Source organism: Oncorhynchus gorbuscha, linkage group LG17, assembly GCF_021184085.1.
Source record: "Oncorhynchus gorbuscha isolate QuinsamMale2020 ecotype Even-year linkage group LG17, OgorEven_v1.0, whole genome shotgun sequence".
In the NCBI taxonomy this organism is placed as follows: Eukaryota; Metazoa; Chordata; class Actinopteri; order Salmoniformes; family Salmonidae; genus Oncorhynchus; species Oncorhynchus gorbuscha.
The window spans coordinates 42,447,820-42,474,686 of record NC_060189.1 but is presented as its reverse complement, the minus strand read 5'-3'; the positions used below and the strand labels follow the sequence as shown (position 1 = coordinate 42,474,686).

General features: G+C 43.2%; 1 protein-coding gene and 1 pseudogene across 4 annotated transcripts in view; one reads left to right on the top strand and one right to left on the bottom strand.

Annotated features, from left to right (window-relative positions):
• Nucleotides 1-15,032, bottom strand: part of LOC124001255 (syntaxin-binding protein 5-like) — a 46,836-nt gene extending 31,804 nt beyond the window's left edge. For 2 of the 4 annotated variants that reach the window (XM_046307907.1, XM_046307909.1), the window contains exons 1-8: nt 14,546-15,032; nt 13,725-13,822; nt 6,540-6,621; nt 5,858-5,958; nt 4,709-4,843; nt 1,902-1,965; nt 1,703-1,786; nt 1,173-1,296 (exon numbers count right to left, since the gene is read on the bottom strand). In XM_046307907.1, the coding sequence (XP_046163863.1) occupies nt 1,173-1,296; nt 1,703-1,786; nt 1,902-1,965; nt 4,709-4,843; nt 5,858-5,958; nt 6,540-6,621; nt 13,725-13,822; nt 14,546-14,683 (826 nt within the window). In that variant the 5' untranslated portion in view covers nt 14,684-15,032. The remainder of the gene's footprint in view (nt 1-1,172; nt 1,297-1,702; nt 1,787-1,901; nt 1,966-4,708; nt 4,844-5,857; nt 5,959-6,539; nt 6,622-13,724; nt 13,823-14,545) is intronic. The other 2 variants (XM_046307908.1, XM_046307910.1) reach the window with 1 other exon arrangement.
• Nucleotides 15,033-19,201: 4,169 nt separating this feature from the next.
• LOC124001424 lies at nt 19,202-22,110 on the top strand (annotated as a pseudogene).
• Nucleotides 22,111-26,867: the final 4,757 nt, after the last annotated feature.

Sequence of the window (26,867 nt, the reverse complement as noted above, 5' to 3'; positions counted from 1 at the left end):
GAGAGAAATAGTCCTATAAATACTATATTAACTACAACCTAAAACCTCTTACCTTGGAATATTGAAGTCTCATGTTAAAAGGAACCACCAATTTTCATATGTTCTCATGTTCTGAGCAAGGAACTCAAACGTTAGCTTTTTTACATGGCAAATATTGCACTTTTACTTCTCCAACACTTTGTTTTTGCATTATTTAAACCAAATTGAACATGTTTCCTTATTTATTTGAGGCTAAATTGATTTTTAATTATGTATTATATTAAGTTAAAATAAGTGTTCATTCAGTATTGTTGTAATTGTCATTATTACAAAAAAAAAAAAAAAGAAAGTCAGATTAATCGGTATCGTCTTTTTTTGGTCCTCCAATAAACAGCATCGGTATCAGCGTTGAAAAATCAGAATCGGTCGACCTCTAGTTTGGACCATGATAGGTCCCTAGTGATGTGGACACCAAGGAACTTAAAGCGCTTGACCCGCTCAACTACAGCTCCGTCGATGTGAATGGGAGTGTGCTCGGCCCTCCTGTTCCTGTAGTCCACTATCAGTTCCTTTTTCTTGCTCACGTTGAGGGAGAGGTTGTTGTCATGGCACCACACTGTCAGGTCTCTGACATCCTCCCTATAGGCAGGCTCATTGTCTTTGGTGATCAGGCCTACCGCCGTTGTGTCGTCCGGCAAATTTAATGATGGCGTTGGAGTCGTGCATGGCCACACAGTCGTGGATGAACAGGGAGTACAGGAGGGAACTAAGCACGCAGCCCTGAGGGGCCCCTGTTTTGAGAGTCAGAGTGGCAGATATGTTGTTGCCTACCCTCACCACCTGGGGGCTGCCTGTCAGGAAGTCCAGGATCCAGTTGAGCGGGAGATGTTCAGTCCCGGGGTCCTTAGCTTAGTGATGAGCTTGGAGGGTACTATGGTGTTGAATGCTAAGCTGTAGTCAACGAACAGCATTCTCACGAAGATGTTCCATTTGTCCAGGTGGAAAAGTGCATTTGTAAAAGTGCAATAGAGATTGCGTCAACTGTGGATCTGTTGGGGAGCTATGCAAATAAGAGTGGGTCCAGGGTTTCTGGGATGTTTAAAGGTCTAACACACATCGGCTTCCCTATGTTGTGCTGTTTCCATCCATCTATTGACCCTTGGTGGTATGTCTGTGTGTACAACAGAACGTACCGTGTGGTGTGATGGTGATTGTAGGCTTGGCAGGGACGCGTACGTTCCATGTAGTCAGAGTTCCATCTGAGTGGCTGCAGGTGAACTGTTTGCCCTCGTGGTGCCAGGATACCGAGTGGATAGCCTGGAGGAGAAGAGAAAACACAGAGAGAGGAATAAACACAGAGTGGCTGCTTCATTAGTGTACATTAACTTTGAGGGAAATAATAACAGCATGTTGTGGTGTGGATGACTCGTGACTTTTAGAAAAGGCTATCTTCTAACATCTTATTTTTCCAAACTATTGTTACATAATCAGTCAGAACCCACAAAAATATACATGTCTTACACATCCATTGGTACTTTCCAATAATTACGTTGAATTGAGCATCAACATCAAGCCGCAATACAAACTTAAGCAATGAAGATCAATAATGTAGTACGACAAATCATGAACAACATTGTCCACTGTGCATTTCATATTTAAATGGAACTCCCCCTCTCCCCAGTCACTCCCCACAGGAACCAACAGCCACATAAAAATGCCTTACCTCATCATAACTGTAGCGGTAGTCAGCTTTTTTGCATTTCAGGTCCCACAACACAACAGTCCCACATTCAAATCCAATCAAAATCTGCCAAAATAACAAAACATTTTGAAAATTGGATTTTAAGTAGCATGTTGTAAATAATCAGTAATGTTGTGAAGCTCTGGAATTAATAAATTCATGTTCTTTCGAAAGGTCCTACCTTTCCCTCGTCCATAGGGTTATCACTGATGTGGACCACAGGCCCAGGGTGTGACTTGGAGGACCTAAGGAGGAACAGGGGGAGATGGAGGGAACAGGCTCACTCCTAACATCCCTCCGATGTCAACAATTACAGACCAGTATCCCTTCTTTCTTTTCTCTCCAAAACTCTTGAACGTGCTGTCCTTGGCCAGCTCTCCCGCTATCTCTCTCTGAATGACCTTCTTGATCCAAATCAGTCAGGTTTCAAGACTAGTCATTCAACTGAGACTGCTCTCCTCTGTATCACGGAGGCGCTCCGCACTGCTAAAGCTAACTCTCTCTCCTCTGCTCTCATCCTTCTAGATCTATCGGCTGCCTTCGATACTGTGAACCATCAGATCCTCCTCTCCACCCTCTCCGAGTTGGGCATCTCCGGCGCGGCCCACGCTTGGATTGCGTCCTACCTGACAGGTCGCTCCTACCAGGTGGCGTGGCGAGAATCTGTCTCCTCACCACGCGCTCTCACCACTGGTGTCCCCCAGGGCTCTGTTCTTGGCCCTCTCCTATTCTCGCTATACACCAAGTCACTTGGCTCTGTCATAACCTCACATGGTCTCTCTTATCATTGCTATGCAGACGACACACAATTAATCTTCTCCTTTCCCCCTTCTGATGACCAGGTGGCGAATCGCATCTCTGCATGTCTGGCAGACATATCAGTGTGGATGACGGATCACCACCTCAAGCTGAACCTCGGCAAGACGGAGCTGCTCTTCCTCCCGGGGAAGGACTGCCCGTTCCATGATCTCGCCATCACGGTTGACAACTCCATTGTGTCCTCCTCCCAGAGCGCCAAGAACCTTGGCGTGATCCTGGACAACACCCTGTCGTTCTCAACTAACATCAAGGCGGTGGCCCGTTCCTGTAGGTTCATGCTCTACAACATCCGCAGAGTACGACCCTGCCTCACACAGGAAGCGGCGCAGGTCCTAATCCAGGCACTTGTCATCTCCCGTCTGGATTACTGCAACTCGCTGTTGGCTGGGCTCCCTGCCTGTGCCATTAAACCCCTTCAACTCATCCAGAACGCCGCAGCCCGTCTGGTGTTCAACCTTCCCAAGTTCTCTCACGTCACCCCGCTCCTCCGTTCTCTCCACTGGCTTCCAGTTGAAGCTCGCATCCGCTACAAGACCATGGTGCTTGCCTACGGAGCTGTGAGGGGAACGGCACCTCAGTACCTCCAGGCTCTGATCAGGCCCTACACCCAAACAAGGGCACTGCGTTCATCCACCTCTGGCCTGCTCGCCTCCCTACCACTGAGGAAGTACAGCTCCCGCTCAGCCCAGTCAAAACTGTTCGCTGCCCTGGCCCCCCCAATGGTGGAACAAACTCCCTCACGACGCCAGGACAGCGGAGTCAATCACCACCTTCCGGAGACACCTGAAACCCCACCTCTTTAAGGAATACCTAGGATAGGTTAAGTAATCCCTCTCACCCCACCCCCCCCCTAAGTTTTAGATGCACTATTGTTAAGTGACTGTCCCACTGGATGTCATAAGGTGAATGCACCAATTTGTAAGTCGCTCTGGATAAGAGCGTCTGCTAAATGACTTAAATGTAAATGTGAATGTAAATGCTTGGCTTCTACTGACTGTTTCATTCAAACAATGACTGTAAGATTCTTATCTCATGAAATTCTTCTTCCTGGTTTACATTCCAACTTCCCCAGCTGTCAAGGAAATTAATAGTCTAAGGCAGGGGTCTTCAACCCCCTCCCAGGCAAACCCAGGGACCCCCATTGTACATTAGTGGGGGGAAGAAATACCACGTCTTATCATCAGATTAATGATAAAGGCAAGGAGAAGTAATCAACATATTAAAATTAATAGATTTGGGATATAGGAGTTCAGGTGGGCTTTCACACCTCACCAAACAAAGGAAAGGAGGGGTGCTCGACAACAACGACAAAAGGTACGAAAAGGGTTACCAAGTAAAACTTCCAAAATGACTCATTTGAGGCAGAAAAGAGTTGGGGCACTCAAGAAAAAAGGCAGAGAATAATACATTTTAACTCACTTTAATCCATCGTTCAGGATGAGTACAGGTGACTGACTTTGACACTAAAGAACACGTCAAAATGTCAGTCAACTGTACTCAGCCTGAACAAAGTTATTACTCTCTGCTTTTTTTGTTGAGTGCTCCAACTAATTTCTGCCTCGAATTAGTCCTTTTGGAGATTTGGTAGATCGTTTTTCATTATTTTGAAAGAGTACGTGTAAACTCTTAACTCAGCCTATGCGCTAGAAAGGTAACTACAAACACATTTTCTCTGTTTTGTTGGTTAAACAAAGGTTAGTCATGTGTTGGCAAAAAAGTATGTCCAAGTCAAAAAAGCTTACCAGCAGCACTTGCCGCACTGGTAGCCTACAGTATTTGCGGGTACTTTTTCAAACATATGTCAGATACGCCAGTGAGTGTAATTTGCTCAATATTAGGAGTTGAAAAATAAAGTTGACATCATTAGAAAGAAACATACATTATATATACGGTATATACATATATAGTACCTATATATAGTACCTCCATGGACCCTTGGTTTAAAACCCTTGGTCGAAGTTAAAATAACACGGCAGAAATGGCACAAAAAGAATAAACACAGTCTTTGACAGACTTCTAACTAACACACAGGTTGCGTCCCAAATGGCACCAGTATTTCCTGTATAGTGTACTATTTTTGATTAGAGCCCATAGGGAATAGGATGTCATTTGGGACATAGACATAGAAACCTAAGCAGATAACAGCATAATACAGACAGACAAACTCACAGTTCGATGGCTTTGTTCCACATGATAACGTAGCCTGAGAGTGTGAAGGACTCAACGTTGACGATGTGGATGTTTCCTTTCTCTGTGCCAATGTACAGCCATTTACTCTGGAAGGGCAGGTGACAAAAGGTGATCCTGGAGGGGCAAAGGCAAAACTAATCAAGAGGTGAATTGCAAATGGCATGCTATTCCGTATATAGTGTACTACTTTTGAACAGGGCCCATAATGTTCTGGCCAAAAGTAGTGCACTATATATGGAATAGGGTGCCATTTCGGGATGCAGAAATTATGATTATTTGACCATTATCCTGTCAAAATGGAAGGGAATAATGTAAAAAGGTGAATGAGAAAGATGATATTATTTCTTAGTTACTTCAACAAACATAAATACATCATGTGTAGGTTCACTTGTCAAATACTGTCAATCTGATAGCTTTCTCTGAAGCAATAAAATATACACATTAAAAAGGGGGACCTAATAACCTATCTTAGCGAGGGACATATCAAATAATCTACAGAACTTGACAGGTAAACCTACCACTTTCATGTGACAAAAAGGGTCCATAATAAATACACAGTGTAATATTTGCATACAGAGACAGCAGCATGAATTCCTATTTGGTAGCAAGAAACTGACTGGCTGTGTCCGGATTGATACACTATTGCCCTATGGGTCTTGGTCAAAAGTAGTGCACTATAAAATGAAGAAGGTGCCATTTCAGACGCACCCACTGGGCCTTGCGAAGTCTTTCATTAGAATAAAACATGACATCACTAAAAGCAGACGGAAATTGGTTACTATGGTATCAAGCAGGTTCAGGGGCTATTGGCCAGACAGAGAAGCGGGAGAGATTCAACAAGCAGCAGGAGTCATTTTGGACACACGGTATGTCCCAGCTTTGCACCCTATTCCCTAGATTGCACACAACCTTTGATGGTCCTTGGTCAAACGTAGTGCACTATATTGGGAATAGGGTGCCATTTTGGACGTAAACACAACTGCGGAGAGGGTGAATCAAGACAAGAGAAAATACTTAAAAGGGGAATATTTCATATGATGACTCATGGGTCTAAGTTAGCCTACTTGAATGTAGCTACAGCTTTAGCTCTATTCAAATATGACCACTGTTCATGTTATACCTACGTACCTCTCCCTGTTGAATTTGAGAGTGTGTAGGATAGCTGGCTGCTTCTGCCTCAGGTTCCACAGATGAACGCTGTCATCAGCTAAGGCACTGACTAGCGCCCCCTGTTGATAGTGGTTATAAAGGGGTTATAATACCTCCACACATCTAATAAAGAACCAACAGGGTCATGTTCATAATGGCACATGGTTGCAAAAAGTTTGACAAAAATGTGTGTTTCTTATTTCGACAAGTACACGTTTCACTCCATTTTGGACATTTTCTTTAGTTTTTGCCTGCCTACTGAACACAACTTCAGTAAACATGCTAACAGGACAGTGCCGAGTCAGAAGTAGGGCTGAGTCAGATAATATCATGTCCATACAATAAAGAACCCATTACAGAGTTTTGCCTCCACAAAGCCTACATTACTGTTTACTCAATGTGTTCACTAGTAAAGATCCATGGTCCATTAAAGGGTAGGAAGCACACGTTTTTACTCAAAGTAACAACACAGTGTGGTCAAAGATTTAGTAACTTAACTGTAGTCACGGTCTGGTTACCTATAACTACAAGGAATTGAGGAAACACTGTTGAGACAGAGCCCTGGGGAGTGCTGCCGGGGAGCGGGACAATCGAGTTGGATAGAGGGGGAACATAAATTGCAAAGATGTGCCCTGTACCCAACTCTATGAGCGGGACTCACCTCGTTGACCAGGAACTGGAGCTGAATGACAGCTGCACCACTCTCATGTTGACAGTAACACTCCACACCCGCACGGCCAAAACTAAACAGCTCAGTCAAGGGACAGACCATACAGGAGAAATGGAAATGTATTCATCATCAGCATCTGGGTTTATAGACATCCCCAGGGGAAATTAGATTTGTCACCAGCAAGACACATACCGCACCAGCCATCGTGTAAATATTTTGTGTAAATACCCATTCTGGCAGGGTTCAAGGAAACAATGAGGAAAACAATACAGATATATAGTAATGAAAAAGGGAGGCATGGTAGTACTGTATCCGACTGGCACATGGGGATCCTCCTATGCTTAGACCATGTTGCATTCAACTTCAGCAATGGGTCTGTACGATGTATTTTCCCTGAGCCCAAGAGCAGTTGAATGAGAAAGTCAAGACTCGCTGCTTCCCTCCCTTAGCTTTTAAAACAACAGTGACTGACTCCGCTCCACACAACAACTATATATGTTCATATGACTGACCCAATACAAGTGAGGGAGTTATAAATAAAAACCAGTAGAACATGACAGTGTTACTTATTCATAACTCTATGCATCAATCAGTATGGAAGCCAATTAGACAGGCAGCACAGGGCTACTACGGCGTCTCAGCCCTCTCTCTCTGGGTGTGTCCCAAATGGCACACTCTTCCCTAGTGCACTACCTGTGACTAGGGCTCTGGTCAAAAGTAGTACACTATATAGGGAATAGGGTGCCATTTGGGATGCAAGCTGTAGGGTCATTCAAGTCAGATGTTTCCTGTCTGCTGACACTGTGAAACTACGTATGACCAAGTCCACTGATATACTGTACACAACTGCCAAGCAACAATGGGAACAGTCCTGTGAGAAATAATTCACTGTGGAATTGAGCCAATAGCAGTCTCAAAATGACTGTAGATTAAATTAGATTTAGCTTAAAAATATGTAAAGGGCCAATCTGTAGTTTGTTTACAATTACATTGTCTACAAACAAAAGGATAAAACAAGCTTATATGTTGGTTTCTAATCGGGTTAGAATGTTTAACTAAGCTAGGGCGGCATTTAGAAGTTATAAAGCCTCCTTAATGTACCTGGTCGTGAAAATGAAAAGAGCACCAGACATGCTCAGAGATAAGGCCTGCGGTACTGTATATCAAATAAAATGTATTTCTATAGCCCTTCGTACATCAGCTGATATCTCAAAGTGCTGTACAGAAACCCAGCCTAAACACCCCAAACAGCAAGCAATGCAGGTGTAGAAGCACAGTGGCTAGGAAAAACTCCCTAGAAAGGCCAAAACCTAGGAAAAAACCTAGAGAGGAACCAGGCTATGAGGGGTGGCCAGTCCTCTTCTGGCTGTGCCGGGTGGAGATTATAACAGAACATGGCCAAGATGTTCAAATGTTCATAAATGACCAGCATGGTCAAATAATAATAATCACAGTAGTTGTCGAGGGTGCAGCAAGTCAGCACCTCCGGAGTAAATGTCAGTTGGCTTTTCATAGCCGATCATGAAGAGTATCTCTACCCACTCCTGCTGTCTCTAGAGAGTTGAAAACAGCAGGTCTGGGACAGGTAGCACATCCGGTGAACAGGTCAGGATTCCAGAGCCGCAGGCAGAACAGTATACACGGAGTGTATGATAGACTGACCAGGTGAATCCAGATGAAAGCTATGATCCCTTATTGATGTCACCTGTTAAATCAGTGTTGATGCAGCGGAGGAAGACAGTTATTTAACCTATTTCCAAGCCTTGAGACAATTAAGAAATAGATTGTGCATGTGTGCCATTCGGAGGGTGAATGAGCAAGACAAAGGATTTAAGTGCCAGTCAGCCAACTGACAGTCCAGCACAACATTGGTGTCCAAAGACCCAATGCACAACTCATCGTACCTTGACATGAATGTGGTATGGCAGTCGACGACCTTAGAGTTCCATTTATTTCAGAAAAAAAGAAACTGTGGTTGCGGTGGGCTAAGGAACCTACACACTGAAGTGGAAAAACATTGCCTGGTCTGATGAATCCCGGTTCCTGCTGTTTCACGCCCATGGGAGGACTCGGGTATGGAGAAAACCATGAGTACATACATCCAACATGGTGCGTGTCAACATTGCAGGCTGGTGGTATTGTGGGGTCTGTTTTCAGGGCAGACATTGGGCCCCTTGATAAAAAGTGGAGCAACGCTTTGAATACCACAGGACATCATTGCCAATCATGTGCATCCAAAATTGATATTTTAAGCATGATAATACCCCAATGCCACTAACAGTTCAACTTGACACAACTGCGGGAAGCATTGCTGTCAACATGGGCCAGCATCACTGAGGAATGCTTTCGACACCAACGAATTGAGGCTGTTCTGCGGGCAAAAGGGAGTGCAACGCAGCATAAGGATGATGTTCCTAATGTTTTGTACACTCGGTGTACTTGCTACTGTGTCGTTAGCTTGGATCTGGACAGACACACTGAAATAATGTTTGAACAGGATTAACAACAGCTATAATCAAACAACCTCTGAATGCCTTGAACAAACTAAGGTGGGGTTACACTACAGCCCAACACAGTGCCATTAACCAGGCAGCCTCCACTGTTAGGCATCACAATAGCATCTGATCAGAGGGCTATAAAGTCACTTGATGATGAGTGCAATGGCAGTGAAGTAGACACATGTGGTTCCTATGACAGCATCAGCATCTCCTTTCTACTTGAGAGGCACTGTTCTTAGTAGCAGACTTGGGTTCCAAGTCCTCGGTCCTTCTGTAGCTCAGTTGGTAGAGCATGGCGCTTGTAACGCCAGGGTAGTGGGTTCGATTCCCGGGACCACCCATACGTAGAATGTATGCACACATGACTGTAAGTCGCTTTGGATAAAAGCGTCTGCTAAATGGCATATATATATATATATATATATATATATATACTATTTGATAACAGTTGAAATACTTGATCTGTAATTGATTGAGTCTGCCTGGCTTAATTAGACCAATAGCATAGACCCAAAACTGTAAATCCCACCCAACTGACACTTCAGGTAGGCTAGAACAAGCTCTCAAAGCATTTTTAACATTTCAAATAGCACATTGAACAAAAATATAAAAACACAACGTGGAACAATTTCCAAGATTTTACTGAGTTACAGTTCAAATAAGGAAATCAGTCAATTGAAATAAATTCATTTGGCCCCAATCTATGGATTTCACTTGACTGGGAATATAGATATGCATCTGTTGGTCACAGACACCTTACAAAAAAAGGTAAGGGCGTAGAACAGAAAACCAGTCAGTACCTGGTGTGACCACCATCAGCATCATGCAGCACGGCACATCTCCTTCATATAGAGTTGATCAGGCTGTTGTGTGAGACAACATGCCACAATCTTCAATGGCTGTGCAAAGTTGCTGGATATTGGCAGGAACTGGAACACGCTGACATACACGTTGATTCAGAGCATCCCATATATGCTCAATGGGCAGTGAGTATCCAGGCCATGGAAGAACTGGGACATTTCAACTTCCAGGAATTGTGTACATATCCTTGCGACATGGGGCTCTGCATTTTCATGCTGAAACATGAGGTGATGGGGGCGGATAAATGTCACAACAATAGGCCTCAGGATCTCGTCACGGTATCTCTGTGCATTCAAATTGCCATCAATAAAATACAATAGAGCTTCCCTGAGACGGTTTCCACAGTTTCATCCGTTTTCCAGGTGAAGAAGCCAGATGTGGAGGTCCTGAGCTGGCATGGTTGAGGCCATTTGGAAGTACTGACAAATTCTCAACAACTTATGGTAGAAAAATTAACATTAAATTATCTGGCAACAGCTCTGGTGGACATTCCTGCAGTCAGAATGCTAATTGCACACTCCCTCAAACTTAAGACATCTGTGGCATTGTGTTCTGTGAAAAAAACTGCACTGTTTAGTCAGCTTATTGATATGCCACACCCGTCAGGCACACATATGTGCATCACATTTGAAAGAAGCTTTTTGTGCATGTGGAACATTTCTTGGACTTGTTTTATTTCAGCTCATGAAACCAACACTTTACATGTTGTGTTTATATTTTTGTTCAGTATATTTTAACCAAGGCATGCTACACCACAGAGAGAGAAAGTCGATTCCACCAACTGACAGATAAAGAGACACTTCCTCATTGGTAAACCACAGTGGTTCGCCTTGCAGCATTTCACAACAGCCAGAGGGTTCATATCAGTTGACAACATGATGACAATCACAAGACAAGAACCTGCATACCTCAATCACATGGAAATACAAACAATAATGTGTTTCAATAGAAAAACAAACATCTTACAATATAACACAACACGCAAAAAACTTGCTCTTCTGCTATTTGAAGGAACTAGTGTCAAACACCTCAGAATCTGTAACCGGTAAACAGTATAATAAACTAGGTGCTTTGAGCCCTGAATGCTGATTGCCTGATAATGGATATAACAAAACATTACTTTTTTGTGCTTCATTTAGGTTGGTAACCAGTTTATAATAGCAATAAGGCACCTCAAGAGTTTTTGATATATGGCCATTATATCACGCCGCAACAGCGTGCACAAGAACAGCTCTTGGCCGTGGTATATTGGCCATATACAGTGCATTCGTGAAGTATTCAGACCCCTTGACTTTTTCCACATCTTGTTACGTTAAAAGCCTTATTATAATTTATTAAATACAACATTTTCCTCATCAATGTACACACAATACCCCATAGTGACAAAGTGAACAGGTTTAGATTTTTCTTGAAAATGTATTAAAAAAAGATTATTTAAATAAGTATTCAGACCCTTTCCTATGAGATTTAAAATTGAGATCAAGTGCATCCTGTTTCCATTGATCATCCTTGAGATGTTTCTACAACTTGATTGGAGTCCACCTGTGGTAAATTCAATTGATTGGACATGATTTGGAAAGGCACACACCTGTCGATATAAGGTCCCACCGTTGACAGTGCACGTCAGAGCAAAATCCAAGCCAGGAGGTGGAAGGAATAGTCCGTAGAGCTCCGAGACAGGATTGTGTCGAGGCACAGATCTGGGGACGGGGACTAAAAAATGTCTGCAGCATTGAAGGTCCCAAAGAACACAGTGGCCTCCATCAGTCTTAAATTGAAGAAGCTTAGAACCACCAAGACTCTAGCTAGAGCTGGCCGGCCGGGCCAAACTGAACAATCGGGGGTGAAGGGCCATGGTAAGGCAGGTGACCAAGAATCCGATGGTCACTCTGACAGAGCTCCAGAGTTCCTCTGTGGAGACGGGAAAACCTTCCAGAAGGACAGCTATCTCTGCAGCAATTCACCAATCAGGCCTGTATGGTAGAGTGGCCAGACAGAAACCACCCCTCAGTAAAAGGCATATGAAATGTCCTTGAGTGGCCCAGCCAGAGCCCGGACTTGAACCCGATCAAACATCTCTGGAGAGACCTGAAAATAGCTGTGCAGCGACGCTTCCCATCCAACCTGGCAGAGCTTGAGAGGATCTGCAGATAAGAATGGGAGACACTCCCCAAATACAGGTGTGCCAAGATTGTAGCGTCATATCCAAGAAGACTCGAGGCTGTAATCGCTGGCAAAGGTGTTTCAACAAAGTACTGAGTAAAGGGTCTGAATACTTATGTAAATGTTTTTATTTTTTATTTGTAATACATTAGCAAAAAATAAATAAACCTGTTTTTGCTTTGTCATTATGGGGTACTGTGTGTAGATTAAAGGGGGAAACTATTTTAATATAAGGCTAACGTAACAAAATGTGGAAAAAGTCAAGGGCGTCTGAATACTTTCTGAATGCACTGTACCACACCACCTTGGGCCTTATTTCTTAATTAGACTACTACTGCAGGTTTCACACATATACACACACAGTAGTAAAGGTTCCCCTGGAGCAAATTAGGGTGAAGTGTCTTGCTCAAGGACACGTCGACAGATTTTTCACCTTGTCGGTTTGGGTACTGACACCCGCAACCTTTCTGGTTGCTGGCCCAACACTCTAACCTCTAGGCTACCTGTCTCCAAGAGTCATAGAAATCAAGCTATTAGATAAGTAGTGGAAATGTCCATGAAATATAGAGGAAAACACTGTGGTAGTATAGACAGATCTATCAAATGTAGACCATTTTAGACCACCAAGACATGGAGGAGTGCGTGTTTATGTTCTTTGGGAGGTGGATTATAACCAAACAATGGACCTAGGATACAGACTGGGACTGACAAAGGAATAGAGCAACCCATCCCTATAAATAACAAACATATGGTAAATGGCTGCTCATATATTGGCTTTGTTTAAATCAGTTAAGGTTATTGAGAACACATTATCTTTTACAATAACGACCTGACCAAGGAGCAATGAGATGCTCCTGATGACATACAGTAGACTGTGTTACTTTGCGTTGTGCAAAGCGAACATTTTCTAAACTAGAGCATGACATGATGCCAAAAAAAGACTGTCTGAGAACAATATAAACTGGTGCCATGCCATTGAATGACCTTCAAAGCAATAGGTTTACCCAAGCCGAGCTTAACTGACTGAGCCTTTAGGGAGTTGTACAAATCCAACAGCTATTTTATTCTCCAGGCTTATGTTTCACCAATGAGGACCGGGACCCTGCCTGGCCTGCAGCATGTAGCCAGCAGCTTGGCTGTGTGCGCTCTCACACGGTCTGACAGACATGCACAGCAGGACCAGATGTGCAAAGCACATAGCCTAGGCCACGAGGTGGAACTGGGCCGGCATACACCAGGCAGCACAGTGGAGGAGCTTGGGCCAGGTTGGCTCCCCAGGATATGGCAGCAGAGCAGAGCCGAACAGCTCATCATGTCACGGTAGCGATATTACTAATGAGTCTGGGGGTGCGTCCCAAACGGCATCCTATTCCCTATATAGTGAACCTGACTCTGCTGCTCAGAGAAACATGTGCTACTGCTGGGTAATCCTCTATAACCACAATTTCCTAATTTACTGAACTTGAGGATCTTACACTGAAGTCCCATAACTATCAACAGAGAATCTCCATTGAGCATGCCTTTTAATCCTGGACAAGGCTTAACCCTGTCTGGGAAACTGGTCATAAATGAATAATGTCAGAGATAGGTCTAATTGCACTGGGATTGCTAATACTGTTTGTTGAGTTCCCTATTTAAAGACAAAAAAAGATACAGTCTCACAGCTCCGCTCTGAGTCCCGACAGCCAGAATCTTCTGCACAGGGTCAAAGGCCATGGAGGAGGGTTGGTAAGGGAAGCCATGGCGCACAGTCTGAGGAAGCCAAAGAACACATTCTGCATTAGATCACCTCCAGATAAACAATGCGTGACATTTAAAAGGCAATTGTTTTCGTCTAAATACAAAAGATGTATGATCAGTTTAAATCCATATCTAGACGAGTCTCTCTTTCCCACAGAAGAAAAAAGATAAATATTTCTAGAAAGTAGCTATCCCGTTTGACAAGCCAGGTGTTCCCTGTCACAGTCAGATCATTGGGTAGCTGCTGTAGCTTGCTAGCTAGCCAACAACACTGGATGACATTATCACTTTAATTATAGCAGACTAAACTCCACTGAAATTAAATCAGAAAATTCCAGAAAAGTGCAGTTTAGTCCGCTACTTAATGACATAATCCAGAGGATTATTCAGATTTAATGTATGGCTGGTTGGTTGATGACATTAAAGACAGATGACATAACCTTGCTTGTTAACGTTAGTTAGCTGGTGGGTTGATGCTTTGGCCAATGGCAATCCCAGACATTGGGACTGTGAGAGGCAGTCAGTTGATTATCTTGACAACTAGCAATTATATAGCTGGCAACCCCCTATACCAGCTAGTTAGTCAATGCAATGTCAGCATAGACACAAATAATTTAAGACACTAATGATTTAAAAATCACGCGCTGTCAATGTGTCAACACAGCTCCTACTAACTCGCTCGCTGGTAAACTTCAATGATTCCCAGCAAAAACAGCTAGCTAGTTAGTAGCCCACCTTGCAGAGCTGAAAATGCTCCGACTGTAGTGTCTCTTGGATCACATCGTTTTGACTAGTTCCCGGTTGTGGAGATGCAGAGGAAAATGAAGAAGCAGCGAAACCGTCCAGCACTTTTCTAATATTGAACTTCTTCATTTTCCCTCAATACAGACGAGGACGAAACACACTAAATGGATCAACAAAGCCACCATAAATTGGATATTACACTTCCTAGCTAGATGTTAGTTAAAGACGCAAATTTGGCTAATATCTTGTTCTTAATCTCGCTCGCATGTTACGGATTGTGTTGTCACTGCACTCTCAACAGTACAATTCACGTGTACACAGTTTAAGCATATGCACATTAATGAATTATTGTCGAAAATCTATTTATATCCATCGATATTGCATGTATCCAGTCGGAGACGATTGTAAAGCTCCGCTGACGGCTGCCAGCTAGCTAGGCTACTGTTAGCCAGCCTAGCTAACACGGAAACACAGAGACGAGTCTGCGCAGTAAGAGGCAGCAACACGCCGGATGTACACATTGGATCCAGTATGTAAACATATAATTGACGTTCAATATTTATTTTTGGAAAATGTTGTTAAACAAATTATGAATCATTGAATAAGATAATAACAGTATGCACTATACATAAGTGTTCCTATCCACCGAGTGTACTTGACAAAGTCACAAAGCTACAAAGCTAGCACTCATTGAAAATAGAGGCGAATCTACATGGACAACTGGACCAATACTATGTTTTCTCCGGCAGGTGGGGGAGTTTCGTTTTTTTCACACTCACCAAGCGAGGAGTTTTTGAATGGAGATTCGAATTTGGTCAACAAAAACACGTAATGGCTTCTTTGTTGTATGTGAGGTTTATTTGATCGAATGGAAGATTCGTAATGGTTATGTTGTTAGGAGTGTACTGATATAAGTAGAACACTTGACCTCCGGGCAACTTTGATTTTAAAAAAAAAAGTTATATAAACAAACAAAAAAAGAGAAACAACACTTTTTCAGGACCCTGTCTTTCAAAGATAATTTGTAAAAATCCAAATAAATTCACAAATCTTCATTATAAAGGATTTAAAACACTGTTCCCCATGCTTGTTCAATGAACCATAAACAATTAATGAACATGTACCTGTGGAACGGTCGTTAAGACACTAACAGCTTGCAAACGGTAGGCAATTTAGGTCACAATTATGAAAACTTAGGACACTAAAGAGGACTTTCTACTGACTATGAAAAACACCAAAAGAAAGATGCCCAGGGTCTCTGCTCATCTGCGTGAATGTCCGTACTGCGAGACGCCTAAGACAGCGCTACAGGGAGACAGGACGGACAGCTGATCGTCCTCGCAGTGGCAGACCACGTGTAACAACGCCTGCACAGGATCGGTACATCCAAACATCACACCTGTCGGACAGGTACATGATGGCAACAACAACTGTCCGAGTTACATCAGGAACTTGTTCAGTTTATGTCTCTTTTTGTTAAATCTTGTTATGTTCATACAAATATTTACACATGCTAAGTTTGCAGAAAATAAACGCAGTTGACAGTGAGAGATGTTTCGCTGTTTTTGCTGAGTTTACATATACATCACATGTGCAACCGAACTCTAGACCACCTTTACTCCACACACAGAGACTCATACAAAGCTTTCCCTCGCTCTCCATTTGGCAAATCTGACCATAAATCTATCCTGGTTTCTGCTTATACAAGCAAACACTGAAGCAGGAAGTACCAGTAACTCGCTCAATACGGAAGTGGTCAGATGATGCGGATGCTACGCTACAGGACGGTTTTGCCAGCACAGACTGGAATGTGTTCCGGGATTCATCCAATGGCATTGAGAAGTATACCACCTCAGTCACCGGCTTCATCAATTAGTGCATGGACAACGGCGTCCCCACAAAGACCGTGTATCCAGTTGAAGTTGGAATTTTACATACAACTTAGCCAAATACATTTAAACTCCGTTTTTCACAATTCCTGACATTTAATCCAAGTAATAATTCCCTGTCTTCGGTCAGTTAGGATCACCACTTTATTTTATGAATGTGAAATGTCAGAACAATAGTAGAGAGAATGATTTACTTCAGCTTTTATTTCTTTCATCACAATCCCAGTGGGTCAGAAGTTTACATACACTCAATTAGTATTTGTTAGCGTTGCCTTTAAATGGTTTAACTTGGGTCAAGAATTTGGGGTAGCATTCCACAAGCTTCCCACTAGCATTCCACAAGCTTCCCACAATAAATGTTGTGCATTTTGGCCCAGTTCTCCTGACAGAGAGGATATTATTGTGTCAGGTTTGTTGGCCTCCTTGCTCGCAACCCGCTGTTTCAGTTCTGCCCACACATTTTCAATAGGCTTGAGGTCAGGGCTTTGTGATGGCCACTCCAATACCTTGACTTTGTTGTCCTTAAACCGTTTTGACACAACTTTGGAAGTATGCATGGGGTCATTGTCCATTTGGAAGACTCATTTGCGATCAAGCTTTAACTTCCTGACTGATGTCTTGAGATGTTGCTTCAATATAGCCACATCATTTTCCTCCCTCATGATGCCATCTATTTTGTGTCCCTCCTGCAGCAAAGCACCCCCACAACATGATGCTGCCACCCCGTGCTTCACGGTTGGGATGGTATTCTTCGGCTTGCAAGCCTCCCCCTTTTTCCTCCAAACATAAATGGTCATTATGGCCAAACAGTTATATTTTTGTTTCATCAGACCAGATTACATTTCTCCAAAAAGTATGATCTTTATCCCCACGTGCAGTTGCAAATCGTAGTCTGGCTTTTTATGGTGATTTTGAAGCAGTGGCTTCATCCTTGCTGAGTTGCCTTTCAGGTTATGTCGATATAGGAGTCATCTTACTGTGGATATTACCTGTTTCCTCCAGCATCTTCACAAGGCCCTCTGGAGTTGTTCTAGGATTGATTTGCACTTTTCGCACCAAAGTACTTTCATCTCTAGAAGACAGAACGCGTCTCCTTCCTGAGCGGTATGACGGCTGCGTGGTCCCATGGTGTTTATACTTGCGTACTATTGTTTGTACAGACGAACGTGGTACCTTCAGCCATTTGGGAATTGTTCCCAAGGATGAACCAGACTTGTGGAGGTTTCCAATTTTTTTTCTGAGGTCTTGGCTGATTTATTTTGATTTTCCTATGATGTCAAACAAAGAGGCATTGAGTTTGAAGGTAGGCCTTGAAATACATCCACAGGTACACCTCCAATAGACTATTTGACATAATTTGAGTCTATCAGAAGCTTCTAAAGCCATGACATCATTTTCTGGAATTCTCTAAACTGTTTAAAGGCACAGCCAATTTAGTGTATGTACATTTCTGACCCACTGGAATTGTGATACAGTGAATTATAAGGGAAATAGTACGTCTGTAAACAATTGTTGGAAAAATTACTTGTGTCATGCAAAAAGTGGATGTCCTAACCGACTTGCCAAAACTAATAGTTTGTTATTAACAAGACATTTGTGGAGTAGTTGAAAAAAAAAGTTTTAATGACTCCAACCTAAGTGTATGTAAACTTCTGACTTCAACTGTACATATCCCCACCACAAACCATGGATTACAGGTAACATCCGCACCAAGCTAAAGGCTAGAGCTGCCCCTTTCAAGGAGTGGAACAGTAATCCGGACGCTTATAAGAAATCTCACTATGCCCTCAGACGAACCATCAAACAGGCATAGCGTCAATACAAGACTAAGATTAAATCCTACTACAACGGCTCAGATGCTCGTTGGACGTGGCAGGGCTTGCAAACTATTACGGCCTACAAAGGGAAACCCAGTCGCGAGCTGCCCAGTGACGCAACCCTACCAAACGAGTTAAATGCCTTTCATGCTCACTTTGAAGCAAGCACCAGCTGTTCAGAACTACTGTGTGATCACGCCCTCCGTAGCCGATGTGAGCAATTGGCCCAGCGTGGTCCGGGTTAGGGGAGGGATTGGCTATCCTTGTCCCATCTCATTCTATGGAGGGTCAGGCGCATGCACGCTGACACGGTCGCCAGTTTGATGGTGTTTCCCCGACACATTGGTACAGCTGGCTTCCGGGTAAAGCGAGCAGTGTGTCAAGAAGCAGAGCGGCTTGGCAGGGTCATGATTCAGAGGACATATGGCTCTCAACCTTGGCCTCTCCCAAGTTCGTACAGGAGTTGCAGCGATGGCACGACTATAACTACCAATTGGGGAGAAAAATGGGTAAAAAAATAAAAAATAAAAATGTTCAGACCCTTTACTCAGTACTTTGTTGAAGAATGTATATAGCCTCGTTATTGTTATTTTATTTTTGCTCTTTTATTTTTTACTTAAGTTTATTTAGTAAATATTAAAACAACATTGATGATTAAAGGCTTGTAAGTAAGCATTTCACAGTAAGGTCTACACCTGTTGTATTCGGCACGTGTGTAACGATGTGCGCTGGGAGTCGGGAAGCAAGTACAGGGAATGAGTGCATTTATAAATGACCACAGCATAATACAAAATAAGAAACACGAACAATGCACAGACATGACACAGGAACAGAAACAATAACACCTTGGGAAAGGAACCAAAGAGAGTGACTTATATAGGGAAGGTACAGAGAAGTGATAAAGTCCAAGTGAGTCTGATGACGCGCAGGTGCGCATAACAATGGTGACAGGTCTGCGCCATAATGAGCAGCCTGGTAACCTAGAGGCTGAAGAGGGAGCACACATGACAACATGACATATTTTGACTTGACCCTTTGGCAGCAATTACAGCCTCGAGTCTTCTTGGGTATGACGCTACAAGCTTGGCACACCTGTATTTGTATTTTTCTCCCATTCTCCTCTGCAGATCCTTTCAAGCTCTGCCAGGTTGGATGGGAAGCGTTGCAGCACAGATATTTTCAGGTCTCTTCAGAGATGTTTGATTTGATTCAAGTCTGGGCTCTGGCTGGGACATTCAGAGACTCATCCCAAAGCCACTCCTGCGTTGTCTAGATTGTGGGGGGATTGTGCGTTGTCTAGATTGTAGGGTTGTTGTCCTGTTGGAAGGTGAACCTTCACCCCAGTCTGAGGTCCTGAGTGCTCTGTTGCAGGTTTTCATCAAGTATCTCTGTACTTTGCTCTGTTCATCATTCTCTCTATCCTGAATATTCTCCCAGTCCCTGCTGCTGAAGAACATCCCCACAGCATGATGCTGCCACCACCATGGTTCACCGTAGGGATGGTGCCAGCTTTCCTCCAGACTTGAAGTTTGGCATTCAGGCCAAAGAGTTCAATCTTGGTTTCATCAGACCAGAGAATCTTTTTTTTTCTCCTGGACTGAGATTCCTTTAGGTGCCTTTTGGCAAACTCCAAGCGGGCTGTCATGTGCCTTTTACTGAGGAGTGGGTTCTATTTGGCCACTCTACCATAAAAACCTGTTCGGTGGAGTCCTGCAGAGATGGTTGTCCTTCTGGAAGGTTCTCCCATCTCCACAGAGGAACTCTGGAGCTCTGTCAGCTCTGTGTCTGTGTGTGTGTGTGTGTGTGTGTGTGTGTGTGTGTGTGTGTGTGTGTGTGTGTGTGTGTGTGTGTGTGTGTGTGTGTGTGTGTGTGTGTGTGTGTGTGTGTGTGTGTGTGTGTGTGTGTGTGTGTGTGTGTGTGTGTGTGTGTGTGTGTGTGTGTGTGTGTGCAATGCATGCTCCACTAATAAGGTGTAGCCTTCCATTGAATAAAATACTAATTCCTATGATTCCACTAGATTAGGCCTATAAAAATGTATTTGTGGTTTATTGTTATTGTTCTATCTGCAGGCCTCAGTCTGTGGGGTCCTGAGAACTCCTGGAACTGCAACGCAGTGGACTTGGCTCCTAACAGGACCTAGTTGGAGAAGTGTCTGGAGCACTCAGAGCCCACAGCAACCTGCGTCTGGGACTGTACCACTCTCTGTTTGAGTGGTTTAATCTGCTTTACGAGCAGGACGCTGCCAACCTGTACACTACCAACCTCTTCCCCACCACTAAGACGCTGCCTGAGCTCTATGAGATCATCAACAAGTACAAGCGGAGCTGCTGTGGTCCGATGGAGATGGGGATGCTCCTGATAAATACTGAAACAGCACCGGATTCCTGACTTGGCTATACAACGAGAGGTACAGTCATAGAGATAATAGACAGAATCTTCCACACTCTCAAAACCTATAAGTGAAGGTGATGAAGGCAAAATGCAAAACTGGAGAAAGCAGAAAAGTCTCTGCACACTTTCAGTCAGATGCACATTTATTTTGATAGTAGCTGAGCTTTCGGTCAGTCGAACTCCAACAGAGCATATCCACAAACAAAACTGGGACCAGTCAGAGCGATAAAATATGATGTAATATGTTTAGGGAAATAATATACTATACGCGTTCTCTGCTTTACAATGAGAGGTAGGGACTTTATGGGCTAGGACACAGATTATGCCTAGTCCTGGACTATAACGCACTTTCAATGAAGATTGTCCATTCAACATGCTTTTTAGTCTGGGACTAGTTTTAATCTGTGTCCAGGGAAACTGTCCATAAATGTCTAAAAATCTACACCAATCTCTTTTTGCAGTTATAAGTCTATTTAATGTGTCAGTTAATGCTATGGAGTATGATGTATGCACCAACGATGTAAACATCACATGCTTCAGCATTTGCATTAACAACACTGGTACAGAAATTGGAATAGCCCAGTGCGAGAGACCGTGGTGACCAATGATCGTTGGGGCTACGGTAGCATCTGTACCCATAGAGGCTACTACACCTGCGATGATCGCTACCAGCCCGGACACCTGCTTTTCGATAGACAAAGGTTCCTGGGGTTACAGGATAAATGCCCAGCTTAAAGACTACTTCACTATCGAGCAGCTTGTGGCGGTCAGTTTTAAATGGAACTGAAAAAGCACTTTATTTTATGGTAAACAGGAGACTTAAATCATTTAGGTCACGAAGGTTATTCCACTACCATAACAAACTTTTTGTAGCTGAATCGGTCATATTCCTGTTTGCATATGATTTAGTATGACTCATAAACAGCATAATTTAACTGTAAAGTCCCCTCAGTCTAAAGTCTTTTGACTTGTTTGGCTTCATTCTTCTCTCCTAGACTAATAATTGTACACAACAGTAGGACATGTATGAAGCTAATAGGAATGTATTTGATATCGGGGAGACTGAAATTTGGTTACTTTTCCAGCCCCACACAATTAAACTACGCAACTAAATTTAACAATGCAGATTCAGCTGCATGCCTGCCTATGGAAGATATTATAATATGTCATATAGCTGTAATAAAGGCTTTATGAATGCATACTTGGGGCCTGAGTGATTCAGACGTCGGTGGAGACAGTGTCCTGTGGAGGGAACCTGCTGATGATCATCGGACCTACGTCTGAAGCAGATGGGTCAGTGGCTGGGGGTCAATGGAGAGGCCATCTACAACACCACTGCTTGGAGGGCCCAGAACGACAGCATCCCAGCTAGCGCCTGGTCTATTCATACAAATAATAATAATTATTTAATAAATAATAAATTTTCCTCTTTTGTTTCAGCTGTCCAGAAGGGGTTTGATGTTAGTGGAAGAAGTTTCAATTGTAAGAGGCGGAGTATGAGAACACTTTTTTACCTCGCTCCGTAATGGGTGAGCTTTGGAGTTTTTAACAAACCTCAACACCCGATGGTACACAGTGTCCAGCATATGTAATGACTCCACAGGGGCAAACATGTACAAGCCATAGTCGATTACAAACAAGAAGTTAGCGAAACAAGTCTCTTTCTCGCTTCAAAATATAAACATGACTTATTTTGAAAATAAAGAACTAACTTTTTCATCTAACATGAAACCCAGGTACTTGTAAGTTGATACTCTTTCTATTTGCTTGGTGACTATACATGGAAGAGTCTGAGGTTTCATCGTAGATTTCATGAAAACCATCAACTTTGTTTTATCAGCATTGTAAAGTAACTTCAGCTGACAGAGCTGAGCCTGGACAATAGTAAAGGCATATTGCAGTTCGCCAAAGGCCTTATTCAGTGTTGCTACACAACAATAAATCATATTTTAAGTTTGGTTTAGGTTGAGGGACGATTAAACAGTCGATTTGACTTACAAACACTGGACGACAAACACATCCACAGACAAAGACTGCTTCCATCTTGGATTCTCAGTCTATGTAGCAGGAAAGGAAGACCCAGAGTTACCTCTGCTGCACAGCATAAGTTTAATAGAGTTACCAGCCTCAGAAATTGCAGCCCAAATAAATGCTTGACAGAGTTCAAGTAACAGACACATCTCAACAAACCACTACTAAAGGACACCAATAAGAAGAGATATGTTCTGCATTGCATCCAACAACAAAACATTGACGAATACTCTGATTCGGTGAGCGAGTTCATTAGAAAGTGCATTGGCGATGTCGTACCCACAGCAACTATTAAAACATTCCCAAACCAGAAACAGTAGATTGATGGCAGCATTCGCGAGAAACTGAAAGCAAAGTGACCGGAATCATGTCCGAATACAAACAGTGTAGCTATACCCTCCTCAAGGCAATCAAACAAGCTAAGCGTCAGTATAGAGACAGAGTAGACACAAGAGGTATGTGGCAGGGTCTACAGTCAATCACGGATTACAAAAAGAAAACCAGCCCCGTAGCGGACCAGGATGTCTTGCTCCCAGATAGACTAAACAACTTCTTTGCTCGCTTTGAGGACAATACAGTGCCACTGACACAGCCCGCTACCAAAACCTGCGGACTCTCCTTCACTGCAGCTGACATGAGTAAAACATTTAAACGTGTTAACCCTCACAAGGCTGTAGGCCCAGATGGCATCCCGAGCCGCGTCCTCAGAGCATGCGCAGACCAGCTGGCTGGTGTGTTTACGGACATATTCAATCAATCCTTATCCCAGTCTGCTGTCCCCACATGCTTCAAGAGGGCCACCATTGTTCCTGTTCCCAAGAAAGCTAAGGCAACTGAGCTAAACGACTTCCATCATCATGAAGTGCTTTGAGAGACATATCACCTCCACCCTACCTGACACCCTAGACCCACTCCAATTTGCTTACCGCCCCAATAGGTCCACAGACGACACAATCGCAACCACACTGCACACTGCCCTAACCCATCTGGACAAGAGGAATACCTATGTGGGAATGATGTTCATCGACTACAGCTCAGCATTTAACACCATAGTACCCTCCAAACTCGTCATCAAGCTTGAGACCCGGGGTCTCGACCCCACCCTGTGCAACTGGGTACTGGACTTCCTGACGGGCCGCCCCCAGGTGGGGAGGGTAGGTAACAACATCTCCACCCCTCTGATCCTCAACACTGGGGCTCCACAAGGGTGCGTTCTGAGCCCTCTCCTATACTCCCTGTTCACCCACGACTGCGTGGCCATGCACGCCTCCAACTCAATCATCAAGTGGTAGGCTACAGTGGTAGGCTTGATTACCAACAACGACGAGACGGCCTACAGGGAGGAAGTGAGGGCCCTCTGAGTGTGGTGTCAGGAAAATAACCTCACACTCAACGTCAACAAAACAAAGGAGATGATCGTGGACTTCAGGAAACAGCAGAGGGAGCACCCCCTATCCACATCGACGGGACAGTAGTGGAGAGGGTAGTAAGTTTTAAGTTCCTCGGCGTACACATCACGGATAAACTGAATTGGTCCACCCACACAGACAGCGTTGTGAAGAAGCCGCAGCAGCATCCAGCCTCCAGAGGGTAGTGAGGTCTGCACAATGCATCACCGCAGGCAAAAACTACCTCCCCTCCAGGACACCTCCACCCCCCGATGTCACAGGAAGGCCATTTTTTATTATTTTTATTTTACCTTTATTTAACCAGGCAAGTCAGTTAAGAACAAATTCTTATTTTCAATGATGGCCTAGGAACAGTGGGTTAACTGCCTGTTCAGGGGCAGAACGACAGATTTGTACCTTGTCAGCTCGGGGGTTTGAACTCACAACCTTCAGGTTACTAGTCCAACACTCTAACCACTAGGCTACCCTGCCGCACCCATAAAGATCATCAAGGTCAACAACCACCCGAGCTACTGCCTGTTCACCCCGCCATCATCCAGAAGGCGAGGTCAGTACAGGTGCATCAAAGCAGGGACCGAGAAACTGAAAAACAGCTTCTATCTCAAGGCCATTTGACTGTTAAACAGCCACCACTAACATTGAGTTGCTACTGCCAACATACTGACCCAACTCCAGCCACTTTAATAATGGAATTGATGTAAAAACAAATGTAGCACTAGCTACTTTAAACAATGCCACTTTATATAATGTTTACATACCCTACATTACTCATCTCATATGTATATACTGTACTCTATACCATCTGCTGCATCTTGCCATCTTAATATAATACATGTATCACTAGCCACTTTAAACTTTGCCAGTTTTATGTTTACATACCCTACATTACTCATCTCATATGAATATACTGTACTCGATACCATCTACTGCATCTTGCCTATGCCGTTCTGTACCATCACTCATTCATATATCTTTATGTACATATTCTTTATCCCTTTACACTTGTGGGTATAAGGTAGTAGTTGTGGAATTGTTAGGTTAGATTACTCGTTGGTTATTACTGCATTGTCCGAACTAGAAGCACAAGTATTTCGCTACACTCGCATTAACATCTGCTAACCATGTGTATGTGACAAATTGGATTTGATTTGATTTGACTTGGTCAAGAAACATGAGCAATGGACATTAGACCGGTGAAAATCCAAATTACGGAGTCCAAATTTGAGATTTTTGGTTTCCAACCGCTGTGTCTTTGTGAGACGCAGAGTAGGTGAACGGATGATCTCCTCATGTGTGGTTCCCACCGTGAAGCATGGAGGAGGAGGTTTGATGGTGTGGGGTTGCTTTGCTGGTGATACTGTCTGTGATTTATTTCGAATTCAAGGCACACTTAACCAGCATGGCTACGACAGCATTCAGCAGCGATACGCCATCCCATCTGTTTTACGCTTCGTGGGGCTATCATTTGTTTTTCAATTTGCTATTTGACCAAGATGGAGTGCTGCATCAGATGACCTGGCCTCCATATCAGCCAACCTCAACCCAATTTAGATGGTTTGGGATGAGTTGGACCGCAGAGTGAAGGAAAAGCTGCATATGTGGGAACTCCATCAAGACTGTTGGAAAAGCATTCCAGGTGAAGCTGGTTGAGAGAATGCCAAGAGTGTGCATAGCTGCCATCAAGGCAAAGGGTTAATACTTTGAAGAAACTAAAATCTATTTTGATTTGTTTAACACTTTTTTGGTTACTACATGATTCCATATGTGTTATTTCATAGTATTGATGTCTTCACTATTATTCTACAATGTATAAAATAGTAAAAAATAAAGAAAAACCCTTGAATGAATCGGTGTGTCCAAACTTTTGACTGGTACTGTACATAACATTTGTATTTTAGAATTTTACCTATGCCTATTTGATCTGGTTCTAACATAGGTCTACGGATTTACGCCATGATTGTCAAAAAAACATTACATTTGTGCTTCAGAACCAAAAAGTTGTGAGCCTTGATTGTTGACCAATAACCAGTCATCAGCATTGGCTCACAAAGGATTTGTCTGCAGAAAGCAGTTGTTTAATTTTCTCCGGTTTTGCCTGGCAAAAACAATATGACTACATTGATATCATCCATATGAAAGTGATCCATATACACTCTATATAGTTGAAGTCGGAAGTTTACATACACCTTAGCCAAATACATTTAAACTCAGTTTTTCACAATTGCTGACACTTCATCCAAGTAAAAATTCCCTGTCTTAGGTCAGTTAGGATCACCACTGTGACTTCTGCCTCCTTGTTCGGGTGGTCGACGTCACCGGTCCTCTAGCCATCAGTGATCAATTTTTCATTTTCCATTGGTTTTGTCTTGTCTTCCTACACACCTGGTTTCAATCCCATTCATTGCCTGTTGTGTAATTAACCCTCTGTTTCCCCTCATGTCTTTGTCAGAGATTGTTTGTTATTCAGTGTTTTTTGTTTTGTGGCGTGAAGGGTCCTTCATACCCATTTTGTTTATTGTTTACATTTAGTGTTTGGAATGTTTTGTTTATCGTTATTAAACAACTCCATTACACACGGTTTGATTCTCCTGCGCCTGACTTCCCTGCCACCTATACACACGACTCTGACAACCACTTTGTTTTAAGAATGTGAAATGTCAGAATAATAATAGAGGAGGATTTATTTCAGCTTTTGTTTCTTTCATCACATTCCCAGAGGGTCAGATGTTTACACACACTCTATTATTTGGTAGCATAGCCTTTAAATTGTTTAACA